This window comes from Saccopteryx bilineata, chromosome 5 (genome assembly GCF_036850765.1).
Source record: "Saccopteryx bilineata isolate mSacBil1 chromosome 5, mSacBil1_pri_phased_curated, whole genome shotgun sequence".
NCBI lineage: Eukaryota > Metazoa > Chordata > Mammalia > Chiroptera > Emballonuridae > Saccopteryx > Saccopteryx bilineata.
The window spans coordinates 61,958,337-61,981,750 of record NC_089494.1 but is presented as its reverse complement, the minus strand read 5'-3'; the positions used below and the strand labels follow the sequence as shown (position 1 = coordinate 61,981,750).

Genomic DNA, 23,414 nt, shown 5'->3' with positions numbered 1-23,414 from the left:
AAACAAACAGCCGAGCAAGCTGCAGCTTCAGCGGGGTTGGCGGTGGGGGGCGGACGTGGCTCGTGCCTTCTCTGTTTCCAAAGTTGTTACAATGTGAAAATAAGCAGCTTCTTGCAGCGTGTTGTATGGGCTGATGCCTCCCACCCCCATGCCAGTCCCCAGTGAAACTCGGCAGATAATCAGCACGTCCACTGTTTAGTCATGTTTGACAACTGGTTTAACCTGGTATCTAGGCGCTGGCGAAACGATACAAAGGGTGCCCTCAATTACCACCAGAAGCTTCTGGTGTGAGTGGCACTTGCATTACCCCCCGGGTCAGAGGCCAGAGCGACAATTAGGAAGTCACTTAGACCGCTGGGGTAAATGGTGGGATGCAGCAGGCTCCAGGCCCTCCCAAGTCTGTGGGGGTAGAGTTGGCCAGAGAGGCCTATTTCTCTTCCATCAGAGGCTGTCCCTTCGCGCCCTCTCTTCAATGTGACTCAAAGTAAAACTGAATCCAGTGGGAATAAGGAACTGGGTAGAAGACAAACGACAATGCTAAAATCACGAGCAATAATGATGGATTCAAGCTGAAGTTGTGTGTATCGAAGGCGAAAGCCTGTACAAACAAAGTAAGCGTTGACATTTGCATTTCCACTTGGGCCTTGCCAGTGCGACCTACGCCTCTGTGCCCTCTTCCCTCCTGCTTCCTTTCCCACAAGTGGGAAGTGGAGTTGGACTGTCAGTCCTAACTTGTATAATCTAGGGGTGCTTCAGAAGACTGTGGCTCAGTCTCAACGGTCCATAAACCTGGCTTGTTGCGTGCGTGTAAATTTTTAATTGCACTGTAATCTCTTCAATCCCTATCGCGCAATACCCCCCACCCCCACCCCCGCCCGGGACCTCTCAAGCCGCCTTGACTGGCACGCGCCGGGAGCCCGGGCTCGGGCCCGTCTGCGCGTCTGATTGGCTGCGAGGCAGCTCCCGTCTGTTCTGTCTGCGTTCTCATTGGGCGAGAGGCGCAGCCAGCGGCACTTCAAAGCGGGTGCTCCTTGCACTTAGGCTGAGTTTAGCTCGCAGGAGCCCGGAGTCCGCTCGCCGCGAGCACCGGGACGCGGCAGCCGCGTGGGACCGGAACAGTTTTCTCGAGCAGCCTCCAGTCTCAGCCCTGCTCCTGGCCCCGCCGCGCAGCCCAGGGACCTGCTATGGCCACGTCTATACTTGGGGTAAGTCGGCTATGCAACAACTCATTTGCTTGTTTTAACTCTAGTAATTTTTCGTTATGGCTTCTCTGGGTCCGCGGTTCCGGAGAAACTGTTGCTGCCGGACTGTAGCTTTAACTTCGTTTAGCACTTTCCGCATTTTAGGAACTGATTCTTTCCAAGTTATTGGCACCTCGGCGGTGGCTTTGTAAGAATATGATTTGTTAAGCAAGGCCTTTAAATTTGGTTTTAAAGAAAACCTAGAGGTTTCTTTTCTTCCCCTTGTGATTTATACCTCACCCCCCCCCCCCCCCCTTGCTTCTGGGATTGTTTCAATTAGACGACAGTGGTGTCTCCAGAAAACAGCCTTAATCGGTTTGGAGTTCATGTAGTTACGTTAACAAACATTTACACTTCTGCGGCTCTCCCGTTCGCCTGTAACTCACATCTATCTCTGGGTCGCTTCTCCATGGTCTTGTTTTCATAATCGGGTTTTTGGGTGCACAGACATTTTTTTTTTTAATCCCAACACTTTCTATTAAAGAAGAGACAAGTAGTAGCCACCTTGGAGGAATGCCCCAAGTTTCCTCCGCCCTTGGGCCGCCGTTTCGGCCCCCTCCGCCCTCACCCTGTGTTTGTTGTGGTGGTGTTTACCTCCACGCTTCATCCACCCCAAAGGGCGGTTTGGAGGCTTCCGTGAAGGAAGGGGCTTACCGCGAGCGGAAGGCGAACACCCCGAGTCTGGTTCTGGGCAGGGGTTGCAGCGACTGAGGCTGGGAGAACCGAGACATCTTTGATTTGTAGCCCCACCGAAAAACAACTTTCCATCGCCGGGCCCCTCGCCCTGTGATCGCCTGTGCCCCACGCCGGGCCGGGCGTATTCTCTGTGAACGCGAGGGGAGGAGGCAAGAGCTGGGGAGCCACGACCCCACGGGACTCGCCTCGGGGCGACGAGGCTGCTCACCGGTGCACTTTGTGTCTTCCTCCCACTTCTTCCTGCCTTCCTCCACCTTGCTCCCTCCCCCCAACCCCCACTCTAGGAAGAGCCGCGCTTCGGAACGACCCCGTTGGCCATGCTGGCGGCGACCTGCAACAAGATAGGCAACACGAGCCCGCTGACGACGCTGCCGGAGTCAAGCGCCTTCGCCAAGGGCGGCTTCCACCCTTGGAAACGCTCCTCGTCCAGCTGCAATCTCGGCTCCAGCCTCTCGGGCTTCGCTGTGGCCACCGGCGGCCGCGGCTCGGGCGGCCTGGCGGGCGGCTCGGGCGCAGCCAACAGCGCCTTTTGCCTGGCCTCCACGTCCCCCACGTCGTCCGCGTTCAGCAGCGACTACGGCGGCCTCTTTTCCAACTCCGCGGCGGCCGCGGCGGCGGCGGCTGGGGTGTCCCCGCAGGAGGCGGGAGGCCAGTCGGCCTTCATCTCCAAGGTGCATACCACGGCGGCTGACGGCCTGTACCCGCGCGTGGGCATGGCGCACCCGTACGAGTCGTGGTACAAGTCAGGCTTTCATTCGACACTGGCGGCGGGCGAGGTGACCAACGGCGCAGCGTCGTCGTGGTGGGACGTGCACAGCAGCCCGGGCTCGTGGCTGGAGGTGCAGAACCCCGCTGGGGGGCTCCAGAGCTCGCTGCACTCGGGCGCCCCCCAGGCCTCGCTGCACTCGCAGCTCGGCACGTACAACCCCGACTTCAGCTCGCTCACGCACTCGGCCTTCAGCTCCACCGGCCTTGGCTCCTCGGCCGCCGCCGCCTCGCACTTACTCTCCACCAGCCAGCACCTGCTGGCCCAGGACGGCTTCAAGCCCGTGCTTCCCTCCTACTCGGACTCCAGCGCCGCCGTGGCCGCCGCCGCGGCCAGCGCCATGATCTCGGGCGCCGCGGCCGCCGCCGCGGGGGGGAGCTCGGCGCGCTCAGCCCGCCGCTACTCGGGCCGCGCCACCTGCGACTGCCCCAACTGCCAGGAGGCGGAGCGGCTGGGCCCGGCCGGGGCAAGCCTGCGGCGCAAGGGTCTGCACAGCTGCCACATCCCGGGCTGCGGCAAGGTGTACGGCAAGACGTCGCACCTGAAGGCGCACCTGCGCTGGCACACGGGCGAGCGGCCCTTCGTGTGCAACTGGCTCTTCTGCGGCAAGCGCTTCACGCGCTCGGACGAGCTGCAGCGGCACCTGCGGACTCACACCGGCGAGAAGCGCTTCGCCTGCCCGGTGTGCAACAAGCGCTTCATGCGCAGCGACCACTTGAGCAAACACATTAAGACGCACAACGGGGGTGGCGGGGGCAAAAAGGGCAGCGACAGTGATACGGACGCCAGCAACTTGGAGACGCCCCGCTCCGAGTCGCCCGACCTCATCCTGCACGACTCCGGCGTCAGTGCGGCCCGGGCGGCGGCTGCGGCGGCGGCGGCGGCTGCGGCGGCGGCAGCGGCGGCCTCGGCGGGAGGCAAAGACGCCGCGTCTGGCCCCAGTGACTCTTAGAGGCCTGGCAAGAGGAGCGTGCGAGCGAGTACAGACAGCAAGAGCGAGCGAGAGGTTCGGAGGGCGAGCGAGCGGGGGACGGACGGGCTGGGGCTCTGGTGACGCCCCCGGGCCGGCCGGCGCGAAGTGGAGCAGTACCTTGCTTGTCGGCCGCTCTCCGCTGGACAGGCCAGGAGCTCCCTTCTGGTGTCTGCGTCCACACAAGAATCGAACGCGTAGTCCAGGAAGAAAAGCGAACTATCTATCTATCCTCCGATACAAACAACACTTAAAAACTGCACACACAGACATACACACACAGGAGACCTTCAACCAAAAGCACGCACACTCGCGCACATACACATACACACCACTCGCACAAACTTCTCGAGTGAAGAGCAATACACAGAAACGCTCCCTCTTCCTCCACAGCCCACACCCTCCACTACCCTTCTCTTTCCTTTTCTCCCAAAACAAGGCACCAACTTGCAAAGGACCGTCAGAACATTTGAAAACAAACGGGAACCAAGCAGACCCTTTGTGTGGATTATATTATATATAAAATGCTCCAAGTCCTGCTTGATATCTATTTACAATGAGACTTTGTTTTCCCTAAAAAAAGGAAGCATCAAAAGAGGCTTAAGGTGAGAAATTAAACTGGAAGTCTAGTGACAGTTTCTCTGTATTTCATAACATCTGTATAAATAGGGTTCAAAGATTGTGTTCTCTTTTATTTTCTTGTAAATGTTCATTCGAATAGAGGGTTTTTTTGTGTGAATTCCTGAAATTCAGGGAGTTTTTTCTTTAATTTTCTGATGCACTTTGTGAAAGTCAGTATATATGTAAAAATATTTAAAATGTTGAGTTATCATTTCACAAACACGTAAGTTAAGGTCATCTAAAGAAATTAAATGCGTTTATCTGTATGAAGAAAATATTGACATCATATTTTCATTTTGGTATTATTAAAGGACTCTGAACAATACACTTTAAAAAATCCTGTTCCTCCCTCAGTAACCTTTATGTGGGTCTACTTTTTTGGTTGGTAAAAATATTCCCTTAATGTTAGTTTTAGGTAATGTAAGATTCATGTAAGTTATAAAAGCCATAAACATATGTTTTTGAGGAGTCAAAATTATTTATTTGTATATTAACAGCGTAAATTAAATTGGGTTATAAGAATGTGTAGTTGTATTACTTAATGGGAGAGTTCTCAAAAGGTGACATTTTAAAACTCTGGAGCGCCTAAAAAAAGCAAAGGTCTTTGGCAGCTTTAACTGGGGAGGCACCTCCCGGAGAAGGTCAGAAAAAACTCCAGTGGGTTTGTTTGTTTTTTAAAGTGATTTTTAAACAATTTGAAAGGAAAAAACCTTTTTAAAAGAAGTCTTTTAGTTCCCAAGGCCCTCTATGTTGGGAGCGACTCAAGGGAATAAATCGCTAGAGTCAATACCCCGGAAAAGACATTTCATGCCTAAATGAAAATCTTGTTAAATGTTATTAATTTTGACTTAGAGCACACAGCAGCCCCCTGTGCCTTGTATTCCCTTATTAGGGATTCATGTCTTATCAAATATCTAATTAATCTCCTAGACATCATTTGTTCTGGCCAACTTTATCTCAGCTGGTCCACGGGGAAAACTCCAAATATTCTCCGTGACAAAGCTCGCTTGAAGATCTTTTTAATTGTCTAAATTAACTGCACCAAATTTGCATGTCAAACGGTAAAGGGCAACCTGAGATAAAATGTAAACGTTTTAAAAGCTCCCAAACTAAGCACTTGATTTGATAACTAGGCTTTTTAATGTTATGGAAGACAACTGCTCCTTTCCTTTTCAAAGACGGTTGATCTATGCAAATAGTGAATTGGAAATGCCTAGGTCCCCGCGCCGTCAAATGGCCCTCGCAGGTTATTTGAATATCAGTGGCGCTGCCTCTGAAAAGGTTCAAGGATGCTCTCTGACTTCTTTGTGATTACTCAGTGCGGCGTCTTATTCTGAAGAAAAAACCTCAGGAATAATTAAAGGCTGGGATCAGGCCTGGGAACACATTTGGGACAGGAATCTCATTTAGACAGTCTCTTTCAAAATAAGGCACAGTTAAATTGACCAGAAGGCAATTATTGAAATGAAAATTATTTTCACTCGCTTTGTCTTCTGACCACCAACTTAACAGCCCCAGTTTAAAAGAGAGGGAGAAGAGAGGGAGAGACAAAAAGAAAATTGGTAAATGAGATAATTTCGCAATTCTAAAAAAGAAAATGTTAATTTAGAAAATAAAGTGCGCATTTACAGAATAAAATATTTCTAAAAGGCTCCCGATACAATAGGAAATAGAAGCAAAGTCAGCCCCAATGGGAAAAGAAATTTATTGCTGTCCATCTTGGGAACTTGACTGAAGGTTTTGATTTATAAGGCAGAAAAAACAAATTATTGTTATTAACAATCAACAAAAAATTTTCTTGGAAACTGTGCCCTGGAAAGCCAAGTAACAAAGTAGAGATAAAACATAGAGCAAAGGTTCTCAGAGAAGCATTTGCAACCTGAGGTTCGGTGGTTTCTTCCCCTCTTGCGGTCCCCACAGCCTTAGATGCTCCGCTCTTCTTCCTTGAGTTTTTATTTCTTTGGCTATTTTCTCTCTCCTATCAAACCGTTCAAAACAGGGACTCCCCGCCCCTCAGCCCTCTGGGCGTCTTTTGGTTTAAGTCTAGTTTTCTGCAGAGGCTGGCAGGGGTGCGTTTTCTCCGGCGGGGGGAGGGGGCTTGGAGCCGAAGCGCTGGAAGCCGAGAGAGTGCCCGGCATGTTTGGGGGTGCGGGCCAGCGGCGCAGAGGTGAGGGTATGGTGGGCTTTCCTGAGGAATGAGGGCGCCCGGGCGTCTGTCCCAGGCAGCTTTGTTTCTCGCGGATAATAAAGGCAGATCAAAGGGCCTGGCGGTGCAGGTCCCGCTGGCCGCGAGGCTCCTTCCTCAGCCCAGTGATCAAGGCCTCTGCTCTCTGTCTCTGCCCCGTGGGTCAGCGGACGTCCATCACCGCGGCTCCGGGAAACGGCGGATAGCGGCTAGGGCCCCGGGCGTCCAGCCGGGAGACCAGCGCTGGTGGAACCTGAACCTGGAGCGGGTGGGGGTTCCTGTCCCTCGGCCGAAGCCAACAACCGCAAACAGACCCCAGCGGTCCTGCTGAAGCCCCGCTCACTCCTAAGGGCCCCAGGGGGGCGCTGGGAAACCTTGACCACCTGGACGGGTGGAGACCCGCTGAGGCCGAGCGGATTGGAGAGAGCGTGCGTGAGAGAAGAGGCCACGAGAGACAACTTAGGTCTACCCCCGAAGGGAGCCAAGTCTCCCCCAGCGCCACCTTGGCCTGGGCCGCTCAGGCTCTGGGGCCCGGGAGGAGCGGGAGGCTGCCGCAAGGGGTTGAGGTTCAGACCTGCTTGGAGGCCGGTGTGGGGACGGGGGAGCAGACGGAACCCCTGAGTCCCTCTCAGGCCCGGGTGTGGGGAAACGCGATTTCGTTTCAGCTGTGTTGTCCCAGCGTTTACTGCTGTAGCTTCCTGCGCAGCAGAGGAACGAAGATAAGTTTTTCTCGACCCTGCACGCACTCAGCCCCAATCTATACCCTCCCCCGCCGGTTTATTTTTTCTTCCTGGCCTTATTTTTTCCTCCTTGAAGTGAATTGGAGCCTCCCTGATGATGAAAAAGAAAAACAAGAAAAACATTTTCTTTCCTTAAGGAGGGAAAACAACATTTTTTTGACGAGATTTTATTTTGCACCTGAACGGCGTGTCTGGACATTCCGTCAAATCGTTACAAGTTGTGTGAAATTGAATTTCTTTTTATTCAGATGGAAACTTTATTTATTTTAACTCTAATCTTATTTGCATCTATTATCTGTGTTCACTAAGGCTCTCTCCCAACACAAAAATGCAGATGAAGTAAATCTTACATAAATCCCGCCCGTTTGTGTAATTGGTATACTAAGTGTTTATTTTAAGTGAGAATAATTTAGCTACAAATTTTCTTAAGGAATAACATTCTTAACACATTAAAAAAACTGAAAACTCTGATTTGCTTTTATGTTTGACAGTCGCTCTTGATTCCCTTAAGAGGAGCTTGGTGAGTGCAGCTCGCTGGCGCCATCTAGAGCTCCGGGCAGGGAAGGCCGCACTGTCCGCCTCGCTTGCCGTTATTAGCGCTGGGGAGACCGGAGTTTGCTGCCAGCTGCAACAACCCACCCAAGCAAGAAAAGAAAAGCGAGTTTTTGTGTTGAGGAATGGGGTGGGAGAGTGGGAGTAAGGGAAGGAGAGAGCCCCCCTATGGGAGAGGGCACTGTTTAGCAGTGGCCGGTTCACTGCTCCTAGAAAAGGAGGTGGTTTCTGAAACGTGCTAACTGAAAATCCAAACAAAACAAAATAACGCTCTGCTTGGCCCTAATCTTAGAATTGTTGCATTTAACATCCCTTTCATGGCAACTTCAGGGTCTTTGGACCCAGAGTTGAATACGCTGGGTACTGTCGGCGGCGATGTGGACCCGGGATAGGGAACGGGCATGGGCACAGCACCCAGTGCTTTTCGCCCAATGAACCGGGATCCTGGGGCTCCAGGTCCGCGAGATCCGCGTGCACTATCTGGGCCGACCGGAACCGAGCTGACTAAACCAGGCAACCAGACCGTCCCACGACCCCAGATCCCCCTTTGAAGGGGAGGGAAGCGAGGGACCTGCAGCTTCCACCAGCCCTGGGCCGGGATAGCCGAAGCAGCCTCCTGCCTTGCCAGCGTCCTCCAGGAGGCCGTCCCGCCTGAGTCGAGTTCTGGGATCTACTGGGCAGATCCGGGCCGAGAGGGAAGCGCAGGGCGCTGAGAGCCAGAAACCCCGAAACCCCTAGCCTCAGCCCCACTCGAAGGGTCCTCACTTCCTGCCGGCGCAGAATGACCCCCTTTGTCCCCACCTTTTCCCTTTGAAACTCAAATCTAAAATCGGATAACAGTTGGGGGCGTTGACCAATTTTCTCTCCTCTCTGAGTATTGCCATACCCCCGCCGCCCCTTACCCTCCTCTTCCTAGTCCACTACCCCACCCCCAGTCTTCAGACGTTGTTGGAGTGGCTTTTTTTCCTCCTCTCTTGCCCACCTCCCCACCCTGTGTGTTTACTGAATTTTAATCTAAAAAGCTACACCTCCAAGTCCCGCGCCCAAGGCGGCGGAGGCGCAGTCAACCGCAGCAGCGAGAGCCCGCAGAACCGGCCCAGGGACCGGACTCCCCGATCTCAAACTGGGGAAACGCCATGCATTTCCGAGAACTCACAGCCACCTTTACAGCGGATAACTCGGCTGGATTTGTATTTGCTGTTTTAATACAAACCCTGCCGCACTGCCTATTTCAAAGATGTGCTAATTACTACTTGGATAGCAGGGCGCAAAGTCCTTGTCCATTTCCCAGTACAAAGTAGGTTGCTAGAAAATTTGAAATTGCCTTTCAGCCTAAAGCTGCCTTACCTGAATGTCATAATTACAGTAATTATGTACATCCAAATTACATGCTAATTCAATTAGAATCAAATCGTTCTAAATCGAAATCAAATGAGGTAGTGAAGAATTAATCAATGACAACATAAATAGAGAGCTTCCTTCAGAGATATTTATTGTAACGATCCAAGGAGGAATTTGATCTGAAAAAGTCACCTGTTTATTTACTTTCAAATTAGTAATCAGTTATTATCCCTTCTCCATAATTTTAACCGTTCAGTGTTATTTACCCCCCCCCCTTTCCAGACGCAAGTTTATAGAAATATGTATGAAGTAAATACACACAGACATGCCTACCCTATATGGTACTGATATAAATATCTACAGAATGTTAGCAACTCCAGTTAGGGTGAAGGTTTCAGAATGTCCGTTGGGACACATTCTTTCAGGGCCTATTCTCAGGAATCTGAGAAAGAAAAGAACCTAAGTTTTTAGCTTTTCCTACACCTTTGCATTCTCTTCCTTTGGGAATCACACCAGGGATTTGCATTGTTTTGCAAATACCTATTTCTAGGCAATTCATATATAAAATAAATGCAAAATGATACGGTGTCTCCCCCAATCCGTTTTCTGCTTGTAGATTGCTGGCGAGAGTTGATATTTTTTCCTTTTTGCTCCAGGAGTGAGATTGGCAGCGGCGTCCAAATGCATCCTCTTCACCTGTGGAGCCTCAGCATTCACTCGCTTTCCTTACTACAGAAGGCTTATCCGCCCTCCGACCCGCGCGGGAGAAACGCGCCGGAGGCCGGGCGAGCTTAGGCGGGAACCCGCAGGCGAGGGCGAGCGGCGGCCTGGGTGCGCAGGTCCCCTGAACGCAGCTCCTGTGGCCCGCAGCCTGGCGGGTTGGCCCGGGAATTTCTTCTGGGTAGGACACCGGCAAGGGGTGGGGGGAACCGATGCCGCGTGCTAACCCGACCCTTTGCCCTTACACTTTGCGGGTGGGGAGTCCAGCGGCAGCCTCGCGTGCGAGGCCTGTCTTCTAGAAGGGTGCACCCTAATTCTCCGCCTTCCCATCTGAGTTTGAGGTGTGTTCAGAAGGTCCCGAGCCCCGGCTCCACAAGGAAAGCACCGTAGTACGCTGGGGCAGCTTCGCCTCGGGGATAGGAAGGGGCAACCGCAGCCCCAGACTCACTCTAGCACATACTCCAGCCCCTTTCCGGCTTCCTGTGGGTTTAGGGCGAGGTCCTTGGAATCTCCGCTTTCGCCAGCAACCGAGACCCCGGACCTTCACTTCTGCCACCCTTTTGAGACGGCCTTCGAGTCAAGGAGAATGTGTTTTTTGTGTCTACGAAGGGGGAAAGGTGGCTCACGGACAATCTGGGCCAGAAAATGCGTCTTCCCATTACAGTAATGACAGCTCCTCCGTTTCATCCCGCAGTTGGCTTTATTATTACTGTTATATTCTGCGGGTGGTGGTAAGTGTGGCGTGAAGGGAGGAGAAGGGGTAAGGTGATGAGTATCTGCTTCTTTTCTGTCAGCAGGACCGGGTTTCAGGACCCCCATCAGGAGAGCTCTCAGCTGTCATCGCATTTCCCAAACCTTAGAGTTCCTTCGGTCTTATTTGTTCTTCACAACTCTTTAAAAGGATTTTTCCTTTTTGATCCAAAAAACACGCCCAAAGCCCGCAGCTATTGCATGCCTTTATCTTTTTTCAAGAAGTGGTAACTACCAAAGTTTCCTTTTCAGTAAACCTAAATAAGATCTCTTAATATCCTTCAGCTACTGAAGTTAAAATGCAGCTGTGGAGAATGCGGCCTCCACCAACGTCTTTGGCTCAGTGGTCATTAGGTAAGGAGAACGAAATGTCTCAGGTGGATTTTGGAAATCTTTGCGCTTCAATGTTAAAGTATATTAAATGTTTGGCGATTAAAACTCGAAAACGCTGTGTTCCAGCAGTGTGGACTGATCTGATTGATTCACTATCAGCCAGCCCTCTAATGAAAGAACAAGATAAGTCTCTCCAAGCCTTTCAGATAAAAAGCTTTTATCACATTAAAACCATATGATTCAAAACAAGATCTCCATTTCACATTGCAAGGTAAGTAGAACTACCGCTTAGCAGTAGTAACCTCTGCTTATTTTGGTACATTTATTAAATTAAATTATGACAAACTATGTAACATTCAGATAAGTAAACAAGTCCTAACCTACTAACCTTATCCTTCCCGGCCATTTGTAAATCGACAGCACCTCCTACAGGAATTAATTTGCTAGTGTTAAATTATGTTAAATTAAATATTCAGTCAGGGAAAGGGAGAGTGCCCCCAAAATGTCTCCTAACTCTGCCAGGGTGTTTCCAGGCCACTGGACAAATAAATATCACTTGGCATACCCAGATTTCTTGAAAAGAATTTCTTTAATTAAGGGTAAAAAGAAGAACAAATATCACCAGACTTTTCCTGTGGTTTTTTAAAAAAATGTCACTATTGAGGACTTTTGTTGTTGAATCATAGATTGGTTATACTTGAAGGATTCCTTTTTGGATTTCCGTGCTTAGGGGACTCTACAGATACAATTAAACATCCTTTTTATTATGAGGTTTATATCTTCTATGATTTCTACCATTAATTTCAAAAGCAAAAGCAGAATTGGGTGTCTAACATTTTTAAGAATCATTCAATTCCCTTTGCCTGTATCATTACAGTATGCACAAGTAAGGTGAATTTCTTTAAAGCTCTTACCTAATGTATGTGAAAATGCCTTCCTTTAGTTTTTAATTTTGCAAGGTTGATATGCTAGTCCCTTGTGGCTGTCTAACACCCTTGGGTGACCAAGACTAAAAGCCAAACAGCAAATCAGTATCTTCCATAAATACAAGGGAATTTTTCTCACCATTGGATGGATAGTTGATAGCACTTCATATTTTTCAATCTTAACAAACCAGAGATTTAAAAAAATTCCTATGCATATAAAATTAAAAGGACCACAATTTTGTGAAAATCAAATGAAAAAAGTATAAAAAATGATAATGTATTTAATTCATTTTAAATTATGGGATTCATTTCAACATTTCTCGTCATGAACACTATTGGTTCAGAAATCCTTTAAGACAGTAGATACTGCGTAGGTTTTGACATTATAAAAATTACAAAGTCTAAAAAGGCTTACGATAGAAAATAATTAGTGCAACATTAATGAACTCAAAGTGTAAATTAGTAGTCTATCAATTTCAAATGCATGCTTTTTTTTTAAATGAAGGAAAGAAATCTTTTAGGTACACTGTAACTTATTAAAGAATACTGTAGAAGGAATTCAAGCTCTTCCTCATGAACTGAAAAACCTAAATAATCAAAGCGTTGCTTACACCTTTAGTTAGTTGCTTCTGAATCACAGGACATTGCGTTGACCTGGAATGCTGAGGTTGCTGGTTTGAAACCATGGGTTTGCCTGGTCGAGGCATATATGGGAGTTGATGCTTTCTGCTCCTCCCCCCTTCTCTCTCTCCTCTCTAAAAATAGTCTTAAAAATTAAAAAAATAAATTACAGGACATTTGTTTATGCTTATACAAGACAAAGACATTCATACAGACTATTTTCAAACTTACTTTCTTATAGAACTTAACTGCAAACCCTCAAATCCATCTAATCAATAGTTGCATTATATTATATAACAGATGTCTAAAAAAATGTGGGACCCCAATAAAAATACTCATGTCTATGATGCTTAGTATATATTTTTTGTTACTTATAATTTGTACTGATTTTTTCTATAGCTTCCCTTTACCAGGTCCTTTGAAACACAAGGGAAAATTTTGCAGCTATTTTAAATATGCTTTATATATCTCTACTCATGAAAATGTATCTGAATAGTTTACATTGGTCCATTTGTGACATTACATAAATCTTAACCTTTAGAAGTAAACTCTTTAATAATTGTATGCCAGTTAGTAGAAAGACCATCTGTGGTAGGTAGAATGTGGTTCCTTAAACACATCCTAATCCCTGAAACCTGTGAATACGTTAGTTATGTGGCAAAGAGGAATTAAGTTTGCAAATCACTTGATTTTAAAATATGATGATGATCGCTTCTCTCTCAGCCTTTTGGCTAAGATAAGTGTTAAAATATAATGATTCTCCTGATAGGCCCATTATCACAAAGGTCCTTAAAAGCAGAAGAGGGATGCAGAAAGTCAAAGTATCAGAGTGATTAAATGTGAGGCTTGACTCGCCTTTACTTTGAAAATAGAAGGGTCCAGGAGCCAAGGAATGCAGGCAGCCTCTGGAAGCTGGAATAGGTGAGCAAACAGGTTTTCCATTGGGTCTCCAGAAAGAACCAACCCTCCTGACACCTTGATGTTACCTCAGTGAGACCCATTTCAGACTTCTAATATCCAAAACTGTGGAATCGTTTTTGTGTTAAGTTTGAAATGATTTGTTATGGCAGCACAGAAAACTAATGTATTATCCAAATGTAAATAGGTTACTCTGTAGAACAAAACACCTAAAGGGAGTTTAAAAGTTTTAGAGAAATATTGTTTAACTCATTATTTAATTCATAGTAAATTTTTTAGCTTTTTAAAAATTTATTCATTTTAGAGAGGAGAGAAAGAGAGAATGAGAGAGAGAGAGAAGGGAGAGGAGCAGGAAGCATCAACTCCCATATGTGCCTTGACCAGGCAAGCCCAGAGGTTTGAACTGACGACCAGGTCGACACGATCCACTGAGCCACCACAAGGCAGGCCATAGGAATTTCAACAATGTTTATTTACACTTTGCTTCAAGTAAATTTAAGTTAAAAAATAAATTATACCCATTCATTAGTACTGTCATTCTTTTAATGATGTTTAAGAACAAACAAAATGTCAGTAATATGGAGCTTTTATCTGGTATACAGAACACAAGATACACTACACTTATCAACAGAAAATATTCTTACAGCTCCAAAACAGGTTATTTACAAATATTTGCAAAATTCATTTTATGAGATTCATGTAATTTTGTACTTGATATGACAGTTTAGAGATGGAAAATTAAAATAGAGCTTTTTTCATTATAAAGACAACAGTACATATTAGCCCTTGCTAAAGGTATTCAATAAGAAAGTGGATATATTTTACTCCCAGCTAATTGTCACATGCAGTCTCTCTTTATTTTCTCTACTTTTGCTTCGCTCTGTGTGTGTCTCTCTAGTATGCTTATCTCCTGAGTTTGTTCTGTGCATTTTCTCTTCTCTGTACATATCTTTGCCATGGCTTCTGGTGTCATTTCTTATATTCTGCTCTTCACTGGGACTTTGCTCTGGCTGTTTTCTTATTTCCCTTTGCTTGTAACTACTGTGACTTCTGCTCTGGCATCTGCTCCTCTCCTCTCTGCTCCAGCTTCTCCTGCTCCTCTCCTCTCTGCTCCGGCTTCTCCTGCTCCTCTCATCTCTGCTCCGGCTTCTCCTGCTCCTCTCCTCTCTGCTCCGGCTTCTCCTGCTCCTCTCCTCTCTGCTCCGGCTTCTCCTGCTCCTCTCCTCTCTGCTCCGGTTTCTCCTGCTCCTCTCCTCTCTGCTCCGGTTTCTCCTGCTCCTCTCATCTCTGCTCCGGCTTCTCCTGCTCCTCTCATCTCTGCTCTGGCTTCTGCTGCTCCTCTCATTTCTTTCAGATCCTCTCTTCTTTGGGCTATGGTCATGGGTTCTGGACTTCCTGTCCAAGTCAGAATGACTCCATTTGCTAGTCTCCCTAGAATGTTCTTGTTTTAAACATCTAGGCTCTTCCTTGGCCTTTTCCTTCTTACAGTGATTGCTAGAAAGGTCTTCATCAAGTTTTCTCTTCTTAGACTTGTCTTTTTCTTCCAAATCATTGTTTTTATCCCTTGAACATTTGTTTTTCTTTCTTTTCTTCTTTTCTATTTTTTTCTCTTTGTTGTCACTCTCACTGCTGCTTTCTGAAGACTCACTAGAGGAAGAGGAGGAAGAGGAAGAAGAAGAGGATCTATTTTTATGTTTTTTGTGTTTACGTTTGCTTTTCTGAAGCCTTTTCTTTTTTTTCTCTTTTTTCTTTTTCTTTTTCTTCTTCTCAAGTCGATCCAATTTCCTGTTATTGGGAAAAACAGTCAGACTAAAAATAGTCCTGTCATCAACAAACATAAAATTTTTAAGAGATAATATGTTTTCTTAGAAGCTATTAAAAGTGGTATTTAAATATGAACACATATTTTATTAAATAACAAATCATTTTCTCCCTCTTAAATTATCTAAGCCATAAATTCATTAATTTTAAAAAAATTAAATGTGTTAAGCCAATTCTCTCAGTATACTTTGCTCAACAGAAATGACTATTTAAAAAAAAATCTTACTGACTCAGCCTGACTAGACAGTGGCACACTGGATAGTGTTGGCCTAGGATGTTGTGGACCCAGGTTCAAAACCCTGAGGTCCCCAGCTTGAATGCAGGTTCATCTGGCTTGAGCACAGGCTCACCAGCTTGAGCATGAGGTCGCTGGCTTGAATGTGGGATCATAGACAAACCCAGAGGTCGCTGGCTTGAAGCCCAAGGTCACTGGCTAGGCGCAGCCCCCGGGTCAAGGCACATTCGAGAAAGCAATCAATGAATAACTAAGGTGCTGCAACTACGAGCTGATGCTTCTCATCTCCCTCTCTTCCTGTCCCTCCATTTCTCTCTCTCGCTAAGAAAAAAAAAATCTTACTGAATCAGAATTTGAAATTATATAGACTCTAAAAAATGGTCATCCTGACCTAGAGCAGGTTTGCAACATTCATTGATTGAACTACTACAAAATCAAATATGTAACTATAATCAGGTAAAAAATTAGTTTTAGGTATATATTATTTTAATCTATAGAAATATTAATATTACATTATCAAAATTCAAGAGCATATTCTCCAGAAATTCTCAATAAAAATATACTTTACATTTTTTATACTTTTGCTTATAAAAAATAATCACATCCTGGTATTCACAATTGTTTAGATTGATAAATAAAAGACATTCTGAATTTCTAAAAAGCACTTCATATTCTCAGAAGAGTAATTTGTTTATGATAGGCTTGAGTTACCCTGAGATAAAAAGGGTTCTTTCCAGCCATTGTCAAAACTCCACATACCAAAACAGCATGAGCTCCCTCTATTGGACTCAGCAGACATTTCTTGGAGTCTTTAATCCAGAGGGTAGAGTGTTGAACAAGATTCACACTTAAATTTAAGCATTTTTCAGCATTCCTCATAAAATCTTACAAAATATAAAAAGAGCAATACATGGCCCAAAATATTTTCTAAGAATAAACTGCCACGATTTATGCAAATCTATTACAAGTAAAACCTACAAATAAATCTATTTCCATATTAAATGTTCTGAAAAGTGCCATTTTTTTGTGTGTGGTATAATCTGAGTATATAATCTTAGATTCATTTTCATATTACTAAAAGAAAGACACTGTTTTACTATAGCTGAAGAATAAATTATTAAATAAATGTGATTCATGGTTTAAGTACCTTCATGAGCTCTTAGGATCAGAGCTGAATATGACTCTAAGATGAAACACACAAAACAATGTAATAGAATCCAATAAATAAATACTTTTTCATTACCTGAGAAGTTTCTGTTTTTGTTTGGTTGTTAGTGACTTTAAAAATTCGACTTCTGGATCTTCTTCACCCTCACTTGCAACATACTCCTGAATCAACAAAGATCATTAGATTGTAAGACTAGTTAGTTAGTAGATAGGAAAGAAAACATTTAGGAAATAAGAAATTTTGTATTAGGGACATACTGCTAGATGAGTGTGACATTTTAGATAAGAAAGTGTGTGTGTGTGTGGAGGGTAAATTAAGGATTAAGACAACAGCTTTGCCAGCATTAACAAACTTTAATCAGGAAGAGTACAATAGAGAAATATAGATAAAACATTTATAACACGGCTTCTACTTTCTAGCTCTTGAGTTTGAATTTAAATACTTGAGAGTTTAAATGTTTTATTTTAAATTTGATGAAATATTAAAACCAAGAAGATCATTAACTTTTGGGGAAGATAAAAACATTGTAATTTTAGCCTCTATAATTTCAACAGTTCATTATCAAACACCTATCAAATATATCAAACAGTACAAATATATGATTATATAGATTATACAAACAATCCTTAGTAATGTTTGAAAAATAATGTCTCTTTTCAGAGCAGCAGTTTACACAAGTAGGAGTCTGGGTTTTAGTCTCAGCTGTGTCAAAATAGCCACATGATCTTTAGGAAATCACTTAAAATTCTCCGGCCTCCAGTTTTCTCATTAAATAAGATAAATTGTTTATATTAGGATTATCTACAATCCTTTAACTCAACCAATTTCCTGATCTATATACAGTTAAGTAATGTTGAAAATACTTGCTATATATAACTTTTAGGAGTTTTCTTTTCTACACTTCTTCCCATTGGTTCTATTTAATGTCACTTCAGGGGTAAGTTAGCAGGAAAGAAAAAATAAAAACCTTATCAACAGTTCAGTTAGATATTTCATCCACATAAACCCAGAGGAGCAATTTCATTTATTAAAATATAGGTTTAAAAACAATTTCTCATTTAAGTTAAAATAATAAAAAAGCAAAAGCAAAATATATCTTAGGCATTTTCTTTGATCTAGCTTGCTTTCCTATGGATATATGCATATTGGAAAACATTAAGTAGCAATTCACAAGCAATCACATTTAGATTTATAGACATTTTCAGCTTACTGATAAAAAGATCATTACCTGTGATGGATCATTTGCGGTTAAGTTTCTCCCCAGTACATTTCGTTTCAGTGCAAACCCACTGTTTCTCATCTCCGCTATTAGCTCTGAGGGGTGCATCGATGGCCCTGTTCAAAAAAAATCACAGTTTGAATGTATCATTTATATCTCTCTACCTTTTTCGGACTCCACAGTAGGAATGCAGTTGAAGCTTTGTTAAGTAAAATCACAGCTAAATCAACTCAATAATCTTCTGCTGAGCAAATAATCAGATATGATTTTCTAAAACAGCAGTCTGGAGATTCAGAATAGAAAATAATTGCATTTTTCTTTACGTGCTAGGGGAATCTCTTCTTATGTAACTTTGTCATACTGAAAAAGATACATTTAGATGTTATCTGTTTGGCAGTTTTTAGTATAAAATCAAAGCAAAATTATAAAAAACTGCAATTAAACTTTTAATAGTTATTACCTTAGTAAGAACTTAATTTAAAAAATATATTTTTAAAGCTACATAAGTAATTATTCTAAATTCCAGTTAAAAATTTCTCACCTTTATTTATCAACTATCAATACTGAGTATATTGCCATGTGGTTGCTAATTATCAGCAAAACACACAACATATACACACATGCTATGGTATGGTTTTTATAAGTAGTTCAGCTAATCTCGTGTGCCACGTGTGTGTGTATAAAACCCTGGAGTTGCCTGACCAGGTGGTGGCGCAGTGGATGGAGCGTCGAACTGGGATGCGGAAGGACCCAGGTTCGAGACCCTGAGGTCGCCAGCTTGAGCGCGGGCTCATCTGGCTTGAGCAAAGAGCTCACCAGCTTGGACCCAACGTCGCTTGGTCTGCTGAGGGCCCACGGTCAAGGCACATGTGAGAAAGCAATCAATGAACAACTAAGAAGTCGCAACGCGCAACGAGAAACTGATGATTGATGCTTCTCATCTCTCTCCGTTCCTGTCTGTCTGTCCCTGTCTATCTGTCCCTGTCTATCTCTGCCTCTGTAAAAAAACAAACAAACAAACAAACAAAAAAAACAAAAAAACCCAAAAAAACCCCGGAGTTTGAAATTTCTAGTTATTAGTGTGGCGTTGGTGACAAGCTACTTTAGGCTAGCAATAGGTTTGTATGTGTTGTATATTTTTCACAATCTGCTGTTTCCATCTTGGCAAAATCCCAAACTGAAAAATGAGCTTCTTTTTGGTCACATAATATATACTAAGGATAAATAATATAAAATATACAAAGACAGAAAAAACAAAGAAGTTGAAACATCCCAGCCCTTCCCTCAAACATTAGGTTTAAGTAAGGTAGGAGAGACCCATTCTTCTTTCTTTTGCATATTCCAGTTTCATTTTGTTTTCCCTGCAGATAGCAAATAACAACAGCTTATGGAAGCTATTCAAGTTTCTGGCCTAAATAATCGACACTGGTTTAAATGAACTACACTGGACAATCTATGTGGAATATATGAAAGAATAAGATTATTCCTGCCAACAAAAAATTTGTAAGGGAGGTGGGGGACAGAAAAGCATTCAGAAACTGATTCTCTAGTTTGACTAAGTTAACCTTATCTATTTTTTTCTTTTTGCTGCTCTGTTGAATATTCACATATATGTTACCATGGGGGGAAAAGGCAATAAAATTCAAATCTGTTCACTTGTCAGTAGCATCTTTGGTAAAAGTTTGGTCAAAGCGTACACGTGTAGGTGAGTATCTTTCACTAGACTCTACAATCTTTACCACTCCTTTCATGTTAGAAACACAACTGAAAGTTGGCGGTAGGTATTAGGCAAATAAAAGGGGGAAAATGCCTATTATTGCAGGATGGAAGTTTTTAATAATACAATGTTTTAATTTACTGAGGGAAAAAAAGCCTTCCTTAGTTTAAAACCAACAAATACATCATAAAGCAGCATCTTATCTCATTAATATTTTATTTTAAAACAATATAGGATTTTTTATTTGTTTTCTTTTATACACGAATCCTATGGATTACTTTGAAAATCTTTTAATTATTTGATTTGGTTGATAATAAAAGCTTAAATAAAAGTTGAATTTTAAGTATTAATAGTGGTTGCCTCCAAATGTCATATACAAGTGTTAATATAATTAATAGCTTTAAATTAATTAGATAATCTTCAATTTGGTGGCTTCCCAAATTTCACATGTAGAAACAATTTTTAAAAAAAGTTTTATTTACTGATTTTAGTGAGAGAGGAAAAGAGAGAGAGATAGGAGCATTGATCTGTTCCTGTAGGTGCCCTGACCAGGGATTGAACCGGCAACCTCTGTGCTTCAGGACGACACTGTAACCAACAAAGCAATCTGGCCAGGGCCGTATTTCTTTCTTTTTTTTAAAAATTATTTATTGATTTTACAAAGAGAGGAGAGAGATACGGGCGTGGAGTGAGAAGTATCAACTCATAGTTGCTTCACTTTAGTTGTTCATTGATTGTTGTATGTGCCTTGACCTGGCAAGCCCAGGGTTTTGAACCAGCAACTTCAGCATTCCAGGTCAATGTTTTATTCACTGCACCACCACCAGCCAGGCAAAACATAATTTTATGAAGTAGAAAATGCCTTTTCTGAAATGTTAAAACTACATTTCATTGTCAACAACTGTTTTACATGTCAAATGAATTCAGAAAGCAAACATTCTAAGAATTAGGATAGAAACCACTCTAGTAAAAGGGCCAAAAAATTTGGCTATTATGAGAGGTTACTAATTTCATCAAAAGATGATAATTTTAATAAGATGTTTTAGAAAACATGCTTTCTATATTTTCTTTATCTTTTCCCTTTTACATTTTCATTACAGTACTTTCAATAACTTTAAGAAAATGATCTTGCCTGACCAGGCGGTGGCAGAGTGGATAGAGCATCGGACTGGGATGCAGAGGACCCAGGTTCGAGACCTCGAGGTCACCAGCTTGAGCATGGGCTCATCTGGTTTGAGCAAGGCTCACCATCTTGGACCCAAGGTTGCTGGCTTGAGCAAGGGGTTACTTGGTCTGCTATAGCCCCACAGTCAAGGCATATATGAGAAAATAATCAATGTACAACTAAAAGTGCCACAACGAAAAACTGATGATCGATGCTTCTCATCTCTCTCCATTCCTGTCTGTCTGTCCCTATCTATCCCTCTCTCTGATTCTCTCTGTCTCTGTAAAAAAAACAAAAGGAAAAAAAACAAAAGCAAAAACAAAAAAAATGATCTTTCTCCAGTCTGACAGAGAGTATACATATCATGAAAGGAACACTATCCTTCTAGTATTTATATTTCTCCAAAACATCACTCTGTGTAGTACATATGTTTAGCATACACTTCTACACGGTAAGACTGCAGATACAGTGCTTAGTGAAATACCTGACAAATGGTACTCAATAAATAGTAACAATTATTTCTGCCAATAGCTATAAAACTTTTACAATTATCTTTTTTTTGTGTGTGAGAGAGACAGAGGGAGGGACAGACAGACAGGAAGGGAGAGAGATGAGAAGCATCAATTCTTTGTTGCGGCAACTTCGTTGTTCACTGATTGCTTTCTCATATGTGCCTTGACGAGGGGGCTACAGCAGACCGAGTAACCCCTTGCTCAAGCCAGTGACCTTGGGTCCAAGCTGGTGAGCCTTGCTTAAACCAGATGAGTCCACACTCAAGCTAGTGACCTCAGTGTTTCAAACCTGGGTCCTCTGTGTCCCAGTCCAATGCTCTATCCATTGCGCCAGCAGCTGGTCAGGCTATGATTATCTTTTTTTTAAGAAAATATTTTATTTATTGATTTGAGAGAGAGAAAGTCAGGGGAGAGGGAAGAGCTGGAAGTATCAACTTGCAGTTGCGTTTCATATGTGCCTTGACTGGGCAAGCCTGGGCCCCAAACCAGTGACCTCAGTGTTCCAGGTTGAAGTCTTATCCACTGTGTCCCCACAGGTCAGGCATTTTTTTATGCTACCTTCTTTGTAATTAAAAAAATACTTAGTAGTAACATGTTCAAAATCCCATCTTATTCATATATGTATTTTTATATTTAAAACTCCTATCATCAAAATTTCTGGATTTGGAAGATGTGACAAGTCAGGTTTAATTAAGATATATTTAATATTTAGTAAGATGTCTTTATACTTTCATGTTATTTTGACAGTGGCTAGGAGAGTTAAATTGACAGAAATGACTCTAAGAACTCAAAATTTAGTTGACATAATAGATTATACAGATATATTGAAAAAAAGATTTAACAAATATGTTCAAATGCAAAATCACTTTTATGTATGGTGCCTCAATACTTTACATTACAGCTGGAGTTAGGGCTCAGTAGTGTTTGACTTGCTCTTAAATTTGCTATGGCAGAATAATTCCAGATATTCCAGAAAAGGGCACTTGTTTTAAAATGTAGATTTGTGAGGGCTCCTTTTTTGATCCTGTAAGCCAGGATAGTTTAAGCCTTCAGAGCATGAAAATCAATGTTTTAACTTACAAAAGCGGGTCTACTGAAGAAACTGTTTTCAACGTTCATTAATTTTGCAAGCTTTCTCTGATAAGGGTAAGCATCAGAGAACTGATCGTGACTATGGTATTCAGTTCTATGTCCTGATTAGACCCAGACTATTCTCTACCAGAAAAATACCATGGCCCTCATCGATTAGCTCAGTTGGTTAGAACGTCTTCCAAAATCCAACAAGGTTGCAAGTTCAATCCCCAGTCAGGACACATATGGGAAGTAAACTAATGAATGCACAACTAAGTGAAACAACAAATGAATGTTCCCCTTCCCCCCCCCTCTAATAAAAGCAATCAATAAAAATAATTTCATAACCCTGGCCAGATAGCTAGCTTGGTTAGAGCATCATCCTGAAGCGCTGAGGTTGCTGGTTCAATCCCCGGTCAGGGCACATGCAGAAACAGACTGATGTTCCTGTCTCTCTCTGTCTCTCCCCCTTCATCTCTCACTAAAATCAATAAATAGTTTTTTTTTTTAATTTTATGAAAAAAAAGTACCATAAATCAGTGTCTCAGGGAAATACAGTCCCCAGAAGATGAATTATGTTGTACAAAATTATTTGTAAAGAATTTAATCTATTCATTGAGAGCATTCATTTTCATAGAACCAAGCAAAGTGGTGAAAAGTAAAAAATGTTCTGTAGTAAAGGAGATACTGTATCAGAGAATAATATGGGAAATTCTGGCCACTGGGCCATACCACTGATTCAACAACAGGAGGATGGCAGTCCTAGGTTAATCGCACGAAGGGCAGCAGAGGATGAGTAATGCTAAAGACAAAGACACTTTTTGTGTTTCACTGCTAGCACTAGGACAGATGTATCTTCCATTCAAAGTTCATCATTCCTCCCAAATGAAGAACTACCTTCTAACAATTTTATGGTATTCAGTGGGAGAAGACAGGGCACGGAGTTATAGGTTAAATAAGGCTGTATTAGAAATGCCTTTTCCTCCTTCAACCAAATTTAAAACATTAATTTATAGGATGGTACTGCTTACTCAAACTCAATGGCTATTCCTAAAATGAGTAGTTTTGTTTACTATTACCATGGTAATCAATTTATTTCCTGCTCATTATGTGTGTATTCTAATAA

General features: G+C 43.2%; 2 protein-coding genes across 2 annotated transcripts in view; one reads left to right on the top strand and one right to left on the bottom strand.

The window, feature by feature from the left end:
- The first annotated feature begins 1,079 nt into the window (after positions 1–1,079).
- On the top strand, positions 1,080–4,852 carry SP9 (Sp9 transcription factor). Its single transcript, XM_066280312.1, has 2 exons — positions 1,080–1,205; positions 2,222–4,852. Exons 1-2 carry the CDS (start codon positions 1,185–1,187, stop codon positions 3,653–3,655), a joined length of 1,455 nt encoding a protein of 484 aa, XP_066136409.1. The 5' UTR covers positions 1,080–1,184; the 3' UTR covers positions 3,656–4,852.
- An 8,981-nt stretch (positions 4,853–13,833) lies between these two features.
- CIR1 (corepressor interacting with RBPJ, CIR1) overlaps positions 13,834–23,414 on the bottom strand; it is a 34,812-nt gene continuing 25,231 nt past the window's right edge. The window contains exons 8-10 of the mRNA XM_066233897.1: positions 17,833–17,939; positions 16,680–16,765; positions 13,834–15,165 (exon numbers count right to left, since the gene is read on the bottom strand). Of these exons, the coding sequence (XP_066089994.1) occupies positions 14,202–15,165; positions 16,680–16,765; positions 17,833–17,939 (1,157 nt within the window). The 3' untranslated portion in view covers positions 13,834–14,201. The remainder of the gene's footprint in view (positions 15,166–16,679; positions 16,766–17,832; positions 17,940–23,414) is intronic.

Coding starts and splice junctions, on each gene's coding strand:
- SP9 (XM_066280312.1), top strand. CDS start 1,185: ATGGCCACGTCTATACTTGGG. Junction 1,206..2,221: donor TGGCCACGTCTATACTTGGG/GTAAGTCGGCTA, acceptor CCCCCACTCTAG/GAAGAGCCGCGCTTCGGAAC.